This window comes from Nansenia antarctica (assembly GCF_963989245.1).
Source record: "Nansenia antarctica genome assembly, chromosome: 5".
In the NCBI taxonomy this organism is placed as follows: Eukaryota; Metazoa; Chordata; class Actinopteri; order Argentiniformes; family Microstomatidae; genus Nansenia; species Nansenia antarctica.
Genome location: NC_137690.1, coordinates 24,700,179 through 24,717,649, shown reverse-complemented (window position 1 = coordinate 24,717,649; position 17,471 = coordinate 24,700,179). Strand labels below are relative to the sequence as shown.

Sequence of the window (17,471 nt, the reverse complement as noted above, 5' to 3'; positions counted from 1 at the left end):
ATTATTATTGTTGAAACACTATTCCACTAATACCATTATTATTATATAGTGGAATGCCTATAGAAACTATTGTTGTGGTTAAACCGTGACCTACATTGACGTGCCAGAGAATGAGTACCCTCCCTCGAAACCATCGCGGGTATCGCTTCTCGGCCTTTTGGCTAAGATCAAGTGTATCTGTTCTTATCAGTTTAATATCTGATACGTCCCCTACCCGGGGACGTTATATTAAATTGATTTTTGGAGCAGGGAGATGGAATAGGGGCTTGCTCCGTCCACACCACGCATCGACCTGGTATTGCAGTACCTCCAGGAACATAATATTTCAACGGCATTTCAAGGTCTAAATATACGCCAAATTGGAAATTGAAACAACGTCTATGTTTAGACGTTGAAATGCCGTTGAAACATAGACAGGGAAACAACGTCTATGTTTCAACGGCATTTCAACGTCTAAACATAGACGTTGTTTCAATTTCCAATTTGGCGTATATTTAGCCTCGATTTCGCCTAGACGTCTACAGGCCATTTAGACGTTGTTTAGACGTCTAATCAACGTAAAATTGCTCACTGGGTTAGTAGTCGTTGTTTTTTTTTGCACACAGACTTATCCATAAATACATATGTTTGGATGTTCAGTGGAGTCAGCATATCCTTAATTTCCATATAGCCTACATAAATTAATACACTGTATAAATAACTTCAGATCAACTTCAGATCAAATTCAGAAACACAAATCCACAGAAGCAAAACGTGAGATAAATACGGATAATCATATGATTACGAAGTTACTGTAAATTGACTTAACAGGAAATTAATAAACAATTAACAGGGAAACCCTTACTCAAGCTTGCAGTCCAGTGGAGACAAGAGCTGAAAGACGAGCTTGTTCGACTTCGCTTCACTTCTCTAATCGGAGATATGGAGTATGGTCGGTCACGGACTAGACTAGAGGAACAGCTCTTTCTCACGATGAGTCACGTCATGCGGCAGTCTGTTTCAGATGATGTATAGATAGATGGGATGTATAGATAGATCACCTACGACTCTACGCAGTAGGATTATTTCAAATGAGACCACAGAAAAAGTCCTACCACAGCCTTCATGCATAATTTACACATAATATGAGACAGTATTTATGATAGACTTTGTCTATTTATGATAGAATTAGAGTTGACAGGATTGGTTGCTCTTGCTGATTGTTGGATTCCTTGTAAAAGGTCAGGGTTAAGGCCTATTTAAAAAAAAATCTATACAAATGTATCCGGCAGATAGACTGATCAAAAAGTCGGCTTTTAATATTCGTCAGTATTGTTGTTCCGTTTCTGGTTAGAACAGAATCATTGTATTATTGTTTGAGTAACATTCTAAATTCTTTCAGTTCTCCAATTACCATGGTGACTCCATTATAATAACCAAAGCGATTGTCACTAGTTACGACTGGTTCCGTCCTAAGAAGTTGTTCACTGCAGGAACTATCGAGCCTCTGATGATTGAATCGCCTTGAACAGGTACAGTAGAATGACATTAAATCATTATGCAAATTGGGTCATCTCTATGTGTTTGTAATAAGCAATTTATTCAAGATTGTCAATTACTTTTTCCTCACTAAAGAAAGAACTACAGACCAATGACATCACACTGAAATGCTTTTGCAGTTTAAAATGTTCAGTTTGTGGAAACTGACCACTGCACCGGCTCCAACAAAACCCTCTGCCGCGCCCCTGGATTGTGTGAAGTGCATTGGTAAAGCACTGTTACAGCCCAACTCAGACAAAAACACAATAGTAGGACAATCACCCAATAAAGTGAGAAGAAAACAGGTAGGGTCCACTGGAAAGTAATCTGATAACTAATTAAATACATTTAATTTAATTCAAATGTAAAAGATGACATTAAAAAGTGTCTATTAAAAATGTATTCTGTTTTATATTGTTCTAATGCAGATAAGATGTACTATGAGAAGCAAGTTAGGATGCTTGAAGCCATCCTCAAAGCATGAGAACACATCAATGCTCTCCATTGGTCGACGGTACTGATAAGCAAATTGTCTTAGCCCAAGAATAATCCCACCTGATTAAAAACAAGAGCAATAATAGATATTGATTCAAACACTGATTTATGCAAGAAAGACATCACAAAGAATCACAAATGATGTGTAGCATGTAACTGACTCACATTGTAGTTGTTTGTACTAACACTGTTGTACATTAGGGTATATGGAGTGTATAGGTGCTTGCAGGTGGGTTCTAAATGTGCCAAATGAACAGGACAGGGACAGTCGAGAAGTGGTGTAAGGGAGAGCTGTCTGAATGGGACAGGATCAAGAGTCAAAACTCCTCCAGAAGTCCAAGTGCAGCATCACAGGTGAGGTGGCGGTGCCGGCTGTTCACTCACACTCTAGTAACTCCTGAGTCTGGGGGTGAATGAGGGGAGAAACACATCATTGTTTTATCCCTTCCTTTAGAGCGCCAATGTCTATCGAGCTGCCACTGCAAAGACAGACACGTTGCAGCACACCCTGAGTCAGCTAAGAGCTGATGATTCCGACGCGGAGAGCATTGAGCTGATGCAGCAGGGGAAACCATTCCATATGAGGAATGGGAAGAACTGGTACAGTACAGTACAATATATATAGTATGGAAACGTATTGGTGTATCATCACTAACAGCAAAGTCTGACATTTCTAAGACACAAAGTTGTTTAATTTATCATGACATAATAAATCAAACATTAGTCTTTTATCAAATTGTTGTGCAATAACCGCAAACATCCAGAATAATCATTCAGACAACCTGTTCTTATGTTCCAGTTTGAAGCCTTTGAGACCAGTTGTCCAAGAGGGGCCGAAGATATTTCATTGTGAAGGCATAACTTCAGGTAAAGTCCATATGTACACATATGTATTTTTTCATATTGGTATCTATCCTCTGACATCATTTGCCCCCTCTCCACCTCAGGCAACAGGCGGGATGTGCAAAACAAATACCAGCAGAGTGACAACACAGTTCCTGTATTCAGACAGTTTTATGAGGTGATGCTTGAGGAGCCACAGAGGAGACATCAGGCGAGGCCAAGGTAAGGACTGAGAGACCTCTAATCCCCTTGCACACTGCCAATGCAAACGCCAACACAGATGGGCAGCGCACTTTGTTTGTTGCAGCTTGTTGGGCATCGTATGGGTAGCGGGCACCTTTAAACACTATCCCGATGCCCTAACTGGATAGGCATACCCACAGGATTTCTCATCAAGCATGATGTTGTTGTCCCTCCATCAGATCACCCAGGTCCCCATCTCCCCACCAGGCCCCCATCTCAGGGACCGTGACAGCGTGTTGTGGAGGTTACAGGGATGAGCACCTAGACACCTCAACATCAGGCTATGAGGCGCCCTGCTGCACACCAGACTTCCTCTACCGGCTGGTTGATCTACGTCTGCAGAGTAGCTCACTACCTACACAACACCCAGTGAGGTACATCGGCCACGAGAGCATGGTGTCAAATGAGTCTACAGAGACTGCCGGGTGTGTGAGTGGTAGGAGTATGGAGGACACTGCTACAGAGGACAGCGCTAAGGACGCATCAGTCTTCATTACTAAGTGGGACCCGAGCCAGTTGAAAGTGACCTTCACACCTAAGGACACAAATAGGCAGTCGGCACAGAAATCCCCTGCTTAAAGACATGGTCTGTTGGAAAGACGTAAGAATTCAATTCGATTCATCTTATTTCATTGAGTACAAGAATAAATTGCTTCTTTTTGCAAGGATATTTGAGGACATTTTGAATCAATAATCAAAGCAGTTTTTCCCCCCCAAAATACAGTAAAAGCAAGAAAATCATTAACAATTTCCAAATAATTATTTTATTTACAGCTTGCTTCACCACTGACACAATTCAAACAACATAACAGTACATACTGACATTCAGTCTAGATACATATGAAAATATACTTTGCACAATAATTAAGCAAGACTACATATTTATAAAAGTAATAATTCCCACAGAAAGACAAATTGGCCACCGGATTACAAGTTCTCAAAGCTGGAAGACTGCTTCAAAATGAGCATTAAAAAGAAAAGAAACATAGAAAAACTAACTAACCAGAGCAGCCATAAATGACATGGCATTGTGTAATGTTCTCTTCTCAGTCTGTGTTAGGTCTGAGGTTTCAGGAACTGACCTCACTTTTCTACATCTGCATCATTCATAAAAACCAATGGTCTTCTTTAGTTTGCTGCTTGCTCCTCTCTCTCAGAGTGGCGTGGTTGGGGTGGAGGCTGTAGTGGGCACTGTAACAGGATGGAGACCGAGGTCCATAGAGGGGGCTTCGTCTGGCTGAGGGGGGCTCTTCTTCTGGGCCTCTAGCTTCTCTGTCAACTGGGTGTACAACTCCTTCACTGGGTCACTGCCCTGTAGACAGCAGGAAAGCACACAGACAGAATGGAATGAATATGGGAATACAGCTTGCTTTATAGATGGAGTTCAGGGTCAAATGAGCAATGACTTCCATAAATGCCAAAGACTAAATACTGTCAAGTGTGAGCCATATTTTAAAAATGTACTTCCTTTATTTATTTACCCTGTAATCCAGTGGATTTGCATTATTCAATAGTAGAGATTTTTTTTTATAAAGACCTCTGAGTAAAAATATCTTGCTTTGAATGCCCTCATCCGTCTTGATTAGGTGATGTTCCAAATTTCCCACGAGGTCCTTCTGTTGACCAGCTCAAGAGCTAGCACGTGCTGCTCTCTGGGAATCGCTGGCATAGTAAAGCTGGGTCGGAGTGCAGAAACTCTTGTCTGACGTATTTTAACACAGAGTTCGTGTTTTGATAGCTATGATGGGGCTGCACCCGAAATGATGATAGTTCAAGATGGTATGCATTGTGGATTGACCAGAAATACAAATGAAAATGTATTTCGGCTAAACTTCCCCTTTTAACTCACCAACCGCCAAAAAATTCGGGAACACTCACCACGTACCAAGTGTTTTATGTAGTATTTACCTAGCAACACTTTGACTGGCTACAAAATTAAGCTGTATAATGAAAAAATAATTTCTATGATGTGGCATTCTCAGGGCAACAAAAAACATCTGTTTATTGTGATCTGTCATGAAGCTATCAAAAGTCTAGCCATACAGACACGACCTCAAGGTCTCTCAGACTGAGTTTTAAGAACCAGACAATTGGGAACCCAATCAATTTCACATTTAAAAGGACATTGAGTAAGGTTTCTAATGACCATAGACCATGGTTTAACTCTAACAAACAATAGTGGGATTGTTGAGTGAGCCCACCTGTTTAGGCGGTTCCAGGGTTTTCACGACGGTCTCCAGACACGATGGAAGCACTTTGTGGTGAAGGTGTAGCAACAGGCGCAGGGCATGTCTGTGGACGTTCTCTTTACTGGAATACAGCACGAACACACATTATGTGAATGAGTTATGGGCTGTATGGATTAGAAAGGCTAGTTACTACACCGTTATTATATAGTTATTACACTGTTACAGTATTCCAAAGCCAACACAGATTTCAAAGGGTCAAGCATGCACATGCAGAAACCTTTCCAAATGTTTTTTCTCAAATTCAGTATTGAGACTGAGAGATATTTTTTACGCGTTTTTCTCCAAGGACACTGACAGACCTGGAGAAGGAGGTGAGGAGGAAGCCATCAAACACTGCAGAGCAGAACTCTTCTGTCCCAAACTCGTCAGAGAGCAAAGTGAGGTGTCCTGTCAGGAGGTGCAGGAAGATGTCCCCAAAGGCCATGTCGTTGTGGGTCTCCACTGCAGGTCCATGACAGGGAGAGAGACAGTATTTAGGGTCAGAGGCTTAAAAAAGTCAGTCAATGATGTCTGTTGACACCAAAACAACTGCAGTACCTACCCAATGAGGGCAGTAACCTTTGCAAGGCATTCTTGTTCCTCTGTTTGGCGATGTGGAGCACATAGTACAGGCCCATCTCACAAGCCACCCTGTTCTCCTGCAGGTACCTGGGGCAGAGAAACACATACATTAATCAAAGATGGTCCTCACTAAAACTCATAACAACATATCTGTCTTAAGGTAAGCCCTAAGAAATAAATGGACAATTGCTGTTACAAAATGTAAGAACTTTACATCACTGAATGTGCCGTCACTATTAGTACGTAAACATTTGAGTTAGATGCGTCTACTGCAGTAGCGTGCTGTTTTTGTTTACTTCCTGAAAGACCCCTTCTGACCCCCCCTTTCCCTGTACTTACTTGTTGAAGTTTTCAGGTAGGGTGGTGGGGTAGGTGAGGGAGGTCTTCTCCTCACTGGGTAGCTTCTGTTCTACAGTGAAGGTGTAGTCATCCACAACTACAGACAACATGGCCGGCAGGAAGCGTGTCACCACCTCTACTTCCTGGGGGGAGAGGGACATCAGAGTATGAGTCTCTCTGACAGGCCCTGACCAGTTACAGTGCCTGCCATCTAGAGGTGCTTAGATGAATCATATCAACATAAACGCCAAGACATCTAAATGTTGTCACTGTGTTATACCTCATGTGTAACACAAATGCAAATCAACTGAGAATGCCTACCAATTTGGGCTCTTTGAAGACCTGGCTGTCGATCATATCCCAGGCACCTTGTCCAAGAGACAACATTCTCAGCAGCAGCATCAGGTCTGGGCTGTCCTGTTCATTCACGCAGAAACATCATAGTAGCAATTATGAGTCTCCACTCTCCACATAATACGTGTTGATGAACACGTTATTATGGATTATAATGGAATTTCTTAGTTTCAAAATATCATCATGATCTTCTCTACTAGCAAGACCCAAGACAAACGGTTGAAGCTGGATTCAGATGCAATGTGATGTCTTACTCTGGGTAGAGCATCCTGGCTCTGCAGCTCCTGCAGGTTTCTGACTGTACTCAGCACCAGAGTGTTACTGGCAAATGGGTCACACAGGATCATGGAGAGGTCCCTGGGAAGTAAACAGCCCGTCAAAGTTGATTTCTATTTCTCCAAAATTTGTGTCAAATCATACTGTTACCCCCCCCTCCCCCCTGGCCCTGTTTCTATTTTCCCTCACCCAAGTACTTGTTCCTGTCCTTTCTTCACTCCATCCAGAAAACCTTGCAACTCCCGAGCTCGCTTGGCATCCACAAACTTCTCACGGATACAGGCATCCAAGCACCAGGTGAACTGTGTACGACATAAATGAACACTGCATCTGTCAGGACTGGCACTCATTTCCCCGTGTAGCCAGGGCACATCTCCAGAAGCCATACGTCTCTTTGTATTGCTCATCTCATTGTTTGTGTAGCAGTTAGGCTTCCTACCAGAGATTGCTAACCATTTGCCAATATTACAAATAAACAAAACTATTAATAAACCAAACTTTTCCAGACTGCACCGTAGTTGAGTTCCGTTCCTCTTTCACTATTGCTCATACCTTGTGGCAGGGGTCCACTGAGCATATCTCACTGATGTCCAGGTCATGGAGGGACATGAGAAGCTCTGCACGCAGGGTGCAGTAGTGGACATTACGGGTGCGCAGGAACAGTGTCCGCAGGAACTGGAGCACCATGTCGTAAAGCTTCACATTCTTCCCAATCATCTGGGTCAACTTTAAGACTACCTGCATATCAAACAGAGGAAGGATTGGTTAAACCAGCCACAAAAACACATTTGACTCAACTCTCCCTTGTAATGCTGATGACTGGGGCTGACCTCGCCTTGGCGTCTTGTTTTGGGCGAGGGGCTGAAGAAGTTGTGTAGGATGGAGAGATCACTGCTGAAGAGTGCTGCCTCCTTCTCAACGATATACTGCTTGAGCAGCGGAGAAACCTCGTCACCGAACAGAGCTTGGTTGTCTTGCCAGATCTGCCTTTTCACTTCCACAGCGCAGACCTTGTACAGTTCCTTATCAGCCATCACCAGCTTCAGCTTCTTCTCTGGCACCTGTCGGTGACGAAGGTTCATTTTAAAACGAGAGGTGCGGCAGAGATTCAAGAATTCTTCATAACCACATGTAAATAACTATCAACAAAGATCTACATGGCTCCTAGGTGAATGTTTGGGAACAGAATCTTACCTTTGGTAGATGTTTCAGCACCTGCATAACCACTGGCTGAATGGAAGGCATTTTCACCAAAGGAAAGCTCTTCTCCAGAAGTTCTTCAAGCTTACCGTATCTACAGGGGGATAAGAGCCACAACGAAACTCAGTTATATCAAATATAAACGATGCTACGTTTTGTCTATGTTATGAAGTTGTGTTACTTTCGGTCTAGCTTAAATAAATGGATTTCCCACCGGTCCTCAGCCTTGCCCTCTGCGATAGTGGCGACTCGCTCCATCAACTTGTCCCGAAGCTCATCGAAGACCGATTGATGAAACTCTAATCGAGGGGTACCATGAAGGTCCAAGAAGGGCAGAGCAGACTGGAGAGTCGGCAACAAGATGCCATTCTCTGACTGCACAAAACAACAGCCCAGACGGACGAAGGACATGAGTCGAGTTATTTATCAGTAGCGTTAGACACACTAGCAAGCTGACACCGACATTGATCTGCTCAGCTAACAAGAGACAACAGACACATCTGGAAAAAAAAACCTGTCTCGTTTAGTTAGCAACACACCAACGTACCTGAAACTGATCGATGGCTTTCAAAGGCTCTGTGCAGTTGGTCAGAGTTTCTTTTAGATCCTCGCCATTAGATATTCCAAGTTCAGGAAGTCCCGCAAACATTTTGGCTTATGTGTAATTTCTCCAACTTGCAAGGGTGCAGAATTATACATACATGTAATTAGCTACACAACATAGAATAAAGCTAAAACACAACAATGTCTCAGTTGATGAGTTCACTTTCTCCTTCGCTGTTAACGCACACTTCCTGTCTGAGCGGTGCATTACGTCAACAGTCCGATGTTGATACGTGCCTGTGACATTTCGGTCCGTGTTAGAAATGTTTACATTGCTTAAAAGTAGCCTAATCAAATTCAATTCAATAAACATTTGACCTATGGTTTTCTAAATGGCTTAAACCTAGACATGACCAGATTTGTTTTAAATACATGTTTGTTGGTTATTATATGTTATACAAAGTAATTACTATTGGACCATTTCAGATGAACAATAAGATTACAACGAACATGACAAGACCACAAAAACAAATCTTTAATCGTTTTATAACCAGTATAATACTATGGTATTGCTATTAAGATAAAACAGCTGAATGGCAGGATAGACTGAGATTGTGTAACAGCCTAAATTAATCTAAAATGAATAAAACATGATCTAAACAGCACATTAGATTAAGATAATTTTAAAGCATTGTATGGAGGGAGTTTGAAATCAAAGGCACAAACTATTTAATAAGCAAAATGCAGAAAAGCCACAATACATGATTACACAGTGTCATGACATTAATATGACCAAATATGATCATTAGAGGGCAGCTGGAGGATGTGGTTTTCATAAATGTTTTTATTTGTTTTATTGTTATTATGGTTTCCTTTTTTTGGTACTGCTTGTCTAAATATGTAAGATCATAGCTGTTCAAAAAGGAACTGAAACAATAAACGTGGATAGTGTTGTTGAATGCAAATAGCATGCAAGCAAAGAATGGCACACAAACAACATAGTATAAAAACACAAATACAAATAAATTGAATTCTAATGGTTCACTTCAACCTTTCTCCCAGGTTTCCTCGATGACATAAAACATGTACTCGAAAAAGGATTCGAAATCCCTATAACCCCATTCCCATTAACATTCCCAAAAATGTTACAAAAAGTATTGTAATATGAATGGTAACCACCAATAGGTTTCAACAAACAGAAGTGTAAACATCCTCAAGTTAATGTGGATGTGCCAAAAAACAATAGCTGCAAGCAATACACTGAATTAGCATAAGAAAAAATAAATAGCATAACATTGCAATGAAATTCTAGGACATATAAGTGCACAGTTGGGACTGCAGTCAACAATATGGGCCAAATAATTCCCTGAAGACATGTTTAGATAATGCCGCCACTGCCCTTCTTTCTTAGACCGTTCACCAGCAGATATCCAGATACGACGAGGAGGAGGAACACAAAGAGGAAGAGCAGACCAGCCCAGGCCTCTGGACGCAGTGCCTTCCTCAGTCCCATGCTCTCACCTGGTAACAGACTACTCAGACTGAGCATGTATCCCAGTGCCCAACCAATGGAAGTATCTCCTGCCTGCATGAGACATCGACAAGAACCAATCAAAGAACTCACAAGCACATGATGAGCATATAGACATAGATTGGATTGGATTGGATAGGTACGCGTGTGTTCGTAATCAAATGTGATGATGATTTACTTTGCTGCTCACCTTTCTCTGAAAATAGATTCGGGAGAAGGAGAGATCGTCAAAGCCATAGCCTTGGAGCATGAGCACCTGGACAAAGACGGAGGCTGCACAGTAATCCTGTAGTCGTTTCTCCTGGTCTGGGGCCTTCTCCAACATCTATGTATGGAGGGGATTAGAAATGATTATTCAAAATTATTCCAATAATTCGGTTGGTAGCAAAAATGTAACCGGAAATAAGTGCAGAGTAAGTTCTATGCCGGTAATTGAATTGAAGCCACTGAAAATTAGATCAGCTCTCTTTTTACTGCGATGAAAATTGCCTGCACTGCCTGCTACCGTCCACAGAATAAAGGAAGGCAATCGAGGTGTACTCTTCCAAAATCTCATCAACAGCTAAATGGTGGAAATTTTCTTCCCAGAATTCGCCATTAGGGAACCTGTCCAGCTCTAACAAAGTTTGCCTCCACTGTTGTAACACTAGATGAAGGTCTACTGTGAAAATGTGCTTCTGAGCAAGAAAAGCATTGTTACCACTCTATTATATTAGATAAATGATCCAAGAATAGTCTGAGTCCACTGAGACCAGCAAGAGAGTACAGCACAGCACAGCACAGCACAGCACCTTGTCAAAGCTCATGTTGCAGACAGTCTGGGCGGCTCCTTCCAGAAGGCTGGGGGACGTGACCGTGATGCCAGTGGCGCGCTCCAGGAAGGAGTGTGTGTAGTAGAAGGCAGAGAATGCCTGTGGAGAAGACAGAGATTGCTCAATCAAGCCGTTGACATGAGCGCAATACCCAGGGGATTAGCCTGTCCTTGGTCTCCATTAACCAAGCTCATGAATGAAATGGAACAATACTCTCTTTTGTTTTGACCGAATCAATCAGCCAGAGCTTCAAAGCCTACTTAAAAGAAAATACAAAAAAAACACAGGAATGGGAGCAAATACATACTGGCCTGAAGAAATGCCCACCTTACTACGTTAAAGACATAGGCTGACAGACAGAGATAAAGAAAAACAAAACAAAAACCAAACTATGAAATGAAATGGGATCTATTGTGGTACCAATGAACCATTGATTCTGTGATGTCTAATGTGTGAACCCAGGGAAGATCTCACCATGAAGCTGCCGCTGACATTGGGCTGGAACACTCCATTAAAGGAGCACTTGGAGAAAGAACACTTGTTGAAGGAGAAGATGTGGGACATGTTGCCAAGGCAGTGCTGGTAATGCCCAGTTCCATGGAGCATCAGAGAGTCCTGGGGGTTGTAAGGATTTGGTTTTTGGTCTGCAGTGCATGGAGAGTCAAACACCTTGTCCAGCTTCACAGACACATTGAAGCCTGCTGGGTAGCATGGATGTGACACATGTGGCCCAGTTCCTTGAGTCTAAGTGAGAGAAGAGATGAAAAATAGTGGCATTCTGATGATAAATGACTGTGAGTAAAAGAGTTCATATAAAGTTCATGATCAGTTCATTATTAGTCCTTCTTTATAGATATGAATCAAGAATATAATGGATAGAATATCTATAAATAGAATGTAGCATTATTATGAATATGATCATATTCAAATACAAAATGACATTATATTGAAATAATAATTAAAAAGGTGTATGGGGATAGGTGTTGATGTTGATGAACTGTAACATCAACCTCTTGCACATGCACGATAAGGTAATAATGGAGTCACACAGATAAATAAAATGTGACTTTCACATTACTCTAGTAGTTTTATCAGGCAACACCATGCGTTCAACATCACACAGGCTAGGCAGAATGCCTCCATGGACAGTGTAAACATTTTGCAAACACTATTTACTTGACGAGTTGAGCTTTGGTTTGTGTCGTGTATTCAGTACAATCAGTCAGCTCATCTAATAACAGTGTGTGTTTTATGACGTCTGTTACCTTGACCAAGTGAGCCAGCAGTTTGCGTAAGACTTGGTCTCTGCCGTAGCACAGGAAGCTCTGTGTGTAGAGGTGGTAGTCTCGACCGTAAAGACGCAAGTCCATGATGTTACTCTTGTCCTCCACCGTGTCTGTGGTCTCAAAGGTGATCTGAGTGGAGGCCCCTCCAAAGTCCAGAGCACCCACCGTCTCCTTCCCAGTACTAAGCCAGCGGCCAACAAAACCATACTGAATGACAAAATGGGAATGATGGAGAAATTAGGGTTGGGGAGGGGGGCTCGAGGATTGTCTTGAGAAACACTAATGCTGGAAACATTGTAAATCACTCAAAATCATCATTGCTCAGAATGGCCATAATTCTAAGCTCGTTCTTTCGTTCCTCACCTTGATAAAGTTCTCCAGCAGATAGTTGACGGTGACCCAGCCATATGCCCCTTCCTCTTGCCCACTCAAGATGGTTGCCCCTCTGAAGTTGAAAGGATAAGTGCGCAATTTGCTCCCTACTTCATTCAGTATCTCCTCTGACTCTTTAGGGTTGGATATACTGTAGGGGAGAAAGAGCAAAGAGGGACCGAGCTAAGGCTATAGCACTACAAACAAGTCAAGAAATATATTCATATTGAATCATATTTATTAATTCACTCAATGATTTAATTTCAATGATCATTTCAATTTCAACATTTCAACATTTCAATGATCAAGAATGAGATGCAACAGTATAGTGTATATGGCTCATGCTAATCTGATGTTGTCACAGTGGATATCCACTCACTTCAGTAGCCTCATACCCGCCGTGGCTCCGAGATAGATTGGGGTTAGGTGGTGTCTGGCTTTGGGGATGTCCTGAAGGGCCTTTTCTAGACAGACTTCAAGACTGCGCCCTGCTCCCCCACGCTCTCCTGCATAGCTGGATATCCCTCCTCCTGGATAGAGAGGCAACATGAACTGTATGATTTCTGCAAAACCTGACTTGGGCCTCACCTTCCCGTGTCAAAAGAAGTGGTCTGTTTGTGTGGAAGGAAATATGCATTTTGTAGAAATGCATCTTGGAGTGTTTCTATGGAAACCAGCCCAGCAGAAACTAAACTTCAGAAAAAGAGGAACAATTGAACAGGGCATAAGAAGAGTGCCCATAATAAAAGGAACTAGAACTGCCAGTTAAGGAATAGACAAATCCAAACACTGACAAATCACTTCTGTAACATGGAAGTGAGAGTTCAAGTTCGGAGCATCTTTCTTCTGAGCATCTTTCCACCCAGCGATGACACGGACGACTGTCCGCTGTCTGACCTTAACAGTTCATGCTCAACTCCATATAGCCTAACCCAAACACGTAGGCACTTCATATAGTTCTAAATGGATTGGATACGTATGAATAATATGGTAATAGCACCTATCTTGCCCTCTAATAGGCTAGGTTTACATTTTGCCATACTGCTTATGCCTATTCCCTGCGTATGCCCTCTCGCACACACTCAGAGTGCCCTCTCACCCTTCATACGGTGTAGGGGTATGCCCTCGCACACACACTCAGAGTGCCCTCTCACCCTTCACGTGACACTCGCTGTGCTGGGTCACAATGCCGGTGCCATTTTGTTTATCAGCCGGCCACTTGTAGACGTACATGGCTGTGTGTGACGAGCCTGCGTCCAGGACCACTCCATACTGAAACAGCCAGAAAGAGGTTTGAAAAATAATAAGCAACAACATTCAAGCATAATAATTCAATCAATTTACAGTACTGGCGTGGCAATACTAAAATCACATTGGATTTTATTGTGAGGTCTGTTAAAGTCGGTTACTATAAGACTATAGACTATAGACTTACTATAAGGTTACTGTAAGAACCGTTATCCAAAACCTTTTATTAACCCTTTTATTACAATGAGAGGTATCACAGTAAAAATACTGGGCCCAGTTGTTCAAAACTTTTCATCTGGATCAGAATGATCCTGATTCTTTTTTGCTATCCTGGATCAGATCGAGCTGGCTTTTTTTTATTGTACCAGGGAAATCAGCCAGCTCGATCTGATCCTGGATAGCAAAAAAGAATCAGGATCATTCTGATCCAGATTAAAGGTTTTGAACAACTGGGCCCTGATGAACAGAAACATCTGATTCTTACATCTGTATCTTACTAAATATTCCCATTCAAAATGAACCTCTACTAAATATGCCCATTCTAAATGAATTTGAAATGGCTTTGAGGTGTGCACAATGAAGGTATTCATGTAACAATGAGGGATAAAAGAGAATTATCAGAGTAAAGACCATTACTACCTCTATTATCTGCCCTTTTTTTCTCTTTCTTTCTTTTCTCTCTGTCTTTTAGCTGCCTTTCTCTTCTTGTCTCTCTCGTGCCTTTCTTTGTATACTTCCGTTTGAGGTAGGGTTGGGTTTATACACAGGACAAGATGTTGCATGTCAGCATCACTGTTTGTTTCAACTGTTCCCACCAGGACAATAGCCAATGGCTCGACTGATTGTTGCAATAGTTTAATCATGTTCCAGTGTCAATGTCTGTCTCTTTCTCATGGCAAGTTCAACTTACAATCTTTCATCTTGACATTGCAAACATGCACACTTTTGGTACCATTTCTACAGTATGTTCTTGCCTATGTGATGCATAATTAATGAATGATGTGTACCCTTTACAGACTTGAGTTTCCTGTCAGGGTTAATAAGCTGTGATGTGTACTATGTTATTCTGAACTATAATCTGAGCATATCGGATAGCACACAAAATGTCAAAGTGTTACTTTTTAAATGGCATCCTGCTTTTGGCATCCTGCATCTTAGACAAAATGTATTTGTTCTGCTAAATGGCAAACATGTAAATGCATCTGATCATCATGTTAATGATCTTTTAATCCTAATGTTATAAGCAGTTTAATGTGGGTCTGGTTTTTAGGCATGGATTTAAAGAGGTTAAACTCAACTTGTGGTCGTGATAATGATAATGATATACAAACAAGTCTGCAATGGCTTCTTTGAAGTCTGGTACAAAACACATACTGAGGGCAAATAATGTCCTGGGTTTGGCCAGGCTATTAAAAAGCAATTGGGATGCACTGATGCAGCACTGTGCCAGAGGGCTATGCCTATCATCACCACTTTAAGTTATTACACCTGTTCCTTTGTGTAATTGTTGTAATTCATAAAGGGTGAAAAAAGCCTCAACCTAGTTCTAATTAAACAATGTTATTTATAAAAGCACTTTACATGGGAAATCTCAGAGTGCTACAATTAAAAACAGGAAGATAAAACAATAAACATTTTCAATTAAAAGGCTACAGAAAAAACACGACAATGGTCTCCCAGAGAGAATGGTAATTATATGTTATGATGGCCTAGTGTTCTGAACTGTTTAGGTTTCCAGAAAATAAAGGACAACATGCAGACTTTTTGCCAGAGAACTGTGGCATGCAAATGCAATCTTGGTTTTAAAATGAACATTTGAGTATGATCCAAAGTAACAATGTTCCAGCTACATTATTTCCGGTTGAGCATCATTGTGTGCGTAAACATTGACCGTCCGCAGGTGTTGGAAACCCGAAGTGGACGGTATGAATAAGTAAGATTAGGCTACAGCATACACTAAACGTTGCCATCAATTGTATTTCTTTCATTTTGGTCGTCGAGTCCAATTATTTTCTTATCGACAAATCAGGTAGGCTATGAATGATACACGAATATACTCAAATACAAGTACTTTCATTTTAACAACTGATAACAGGTAACGTGCGCAGGCCTACCGTGTATTGTGGAGGTTCCCTGATGTCGTCAGTCGGGATGACGACCAGGAGGATCCCCGCTGTCCCCAGGAGCAGGAGGGCGCAGGGAGCGATCACAGGACAGTACTGGGGACTCATGGCCAGGCTGCCCTACTGCGGGCGGGTAAGTTACTGTTACAGTCAAAATAACGAAGCCATGCATGAGTAAAATGAATGGCTTGGGTGTGCATATGTGGGCTTGGCCAGAGCTATTGTCCTATCAACACATGACTTCATTCATTGCGCGATATTTTTTTCACTGCACCATCAGTTCGTGAGTTTAGAATTATAAGGTTCTATCTCCGTTTAGGGTAGTTCAGAGATATTAAGCGTCAAAGTGTTTACATTCCATTATGTTTTGTGAGATGGAACCTTTGTATTTTATGAATTACTAACTCAAAAATGTTAACATTTTAAAAATAACACCACACGGGCATTAATAAACACTTAATGGATCAGATTATGTAAAAAACTCAATTTTGCCAAAAATGGAGATAGAACCTTATAATTCTAACGTCACGAGTTGTGAAAACTCTGACCGTCGCAGAAGAATAACTGTCAACATAAAAAGGTGTATTGAGGTGTTAGTTATAATCTCGGAGAACACAATGTTGATAGGTTTTGGGGGAAATTGTAGCCTAATGTTATATTTGTTTTAAAAAAAAAAGTTGAATAGCCCTATATTTGTTGTTAGAAAAACCATAGAGGGCAAATAGTTGAATGCAAGAGTATACCTATTCATTGTAGTAGATATAAGCTTTGTTCAGATCACTGGATAGACAACTGAACTGAACCTTGCATCCCAGATTAAACCAGACTTGGCATTTTCTTCAGGTAGGCCTGTTACTTCCCAGTTGTGCAGTTAGTTCCGTGTTTCACTCTTATTATCTTGTCATTCACACCCACTGCTTTTTGCACTTTTAGCGATGTCGGGTGTTTGTACGAGCAATAAACGACAGATTGTCAACCATATCTGAAAACATCGTGTAATGATGCCGTGCGTGCGTAGATAAATAAATAAACTGAATGCCGTGGGTTTAAAATAAATAAAGTGAGTTCGACACACACACAGACACACACAATCACGCACACACGCACATAAACGCACATACACACACGCCTTCACACACACAAACATACACACACACGCACGCACGCACGCGCACACACACACACACACACACACACGCACACACACGCGCGCACACACACACACACACACACACACACACACACACACACACACACACACACACACGCACACACACACGCGCACACACACACACACACACACACACACACACACACACACACACACACACACACACACACACACACACACACACACACACACACACACACACACACACATACACACGCACACAAGTTGGAGACATCAAATATGAAAATAACACTTGTCTTACACACATTCGATAGAGAAAATATTATAAAAACGTTATAAAATTCAC

General features: G+C 41.6%; 2 protein-coding genes across 2 annotated transcripts; both read right to left on the bottom strand.

The window, feature by feature from the left end:
- Positions 1 to 3,960: 3,960 nt before the first annotated feature.
- nelfb (negative elongation factor complex member B) lies at positions 3,961 to 8,815 on the bottom strand. Its single transcript, XM_080531232.1, has 13 exons — positions 8,626 to 8,815; positions 8,293 to 8,453; positions 8,073 to 8,172; positions 7,709 to 7,939; positions 7,431 to 7,616; positions 7,068 to 7,180; positions 6,857 to 6,959; positions 6,570 to 6,665; positions 6,249 to 6,391; positions 5,890 to 5,996; positions 5,648 to 5,789; positions 5,301 to 5,409; positions 3,961 to 4,411 (listed from the first exon to the last, which is right to left on the bottom strand). The coding sequence occupies exons 1-13, from the start codon at positions 8,725 to 8,727 to the stop codon at positions 4,253 to 4,255; spliced, it is 1,752 nt and encodes a 583-aa protein (XP_080387358.1). The 5' UTR covers positions 8,728 to 8,815; the 3' UTR covers positions 3,961 to 4,252.
- Positions 8,816 to 9,134: 319 nt separating this feature from the next.
- Positions 9,135 to 16,113, bottom strand: LOC308158916 (ectonucleoside triphosphate diphosphohydrolase 2-like). Its single transcript, XM_080532632.1, has 9 exons — positions 15,985 to 16,113; positions 13,777 to 13,894; positions 13,002 to 13,152; positions 12,614 to 12,773; positions 12,230 to 12,457; positions 11,439 to 11,708; positions 10,944 to 11,063; positions 10,343 to 10,477; positions 9,135 to 10,206 (listed from the first exon to the last, which is right to left on the bottom strand). Exons 1-9 carry the CDS (start codon positions 16,099 to 16,101, stop codon positions 10,000 to 10,002), a joined length of 1,506 nt encoding a protein of 501 aa, XP_080388758.1. The 5' UTR covers positions 16,102 to 16,113; the 3' UTR covers positions 9,135 to 9,999.
- Between the last annotated feature and the right edge of the window lie 1,358 nt (positions 16,114 to 17,471).

What these genes read in the sequence shown, in the direction of transcription:
- LOC308158916 (XM_080532632.1), bottom strand. Translation starts at nt 16,101, where the DNA reads ATGAGTCCCCAGTACTGTCCTGTGATCGCTCCCTGCGCCCTCCTGCTC. An exon ending in ATGTCAGCGGCAGCTTCATG is followed by an intron (nt 11,064 to 11,438) that starts GTGAGATCTTCC and finishes TCTTCTCCACAG; the next exon opens with GCATTCTCTGCCTTCTACTA. An exon ending in GAATCTATTTTCAGAGAAAG is followed by an intron (nt 10,207 to 10,342) that starts GTGAGCAGCAAA and finishes TGTCTCATGCAG; the next exon opens with GCAGGAGATACTTCCATTGG.
- nelfb (XM_080531232.1), bottom strand. Translation starts at nt 8,727, where the DNA reads ATGTTTGCGGGACTTCCTGAACTTGGAATATCTAATGGCGAGGATCTA. An exon ending in TGCTGAAACATCTACCAAAG is followed by an intron (nt 7,940 to 8,072) that starts GTAAGATTCTGT and finishes CGTCACCGACAG; the next exon opens with GTGCCAGAGAAGAAGCTGAA. An exon ending in CAGTGGACCCCTGCCACAAG is followed by an intron (nt 7,181 to 7,430) that starts GTATGAGCAATA and finishes TGTCGTACACAG; the next exon opens with TTCACCTGGTGCTTGGATGC.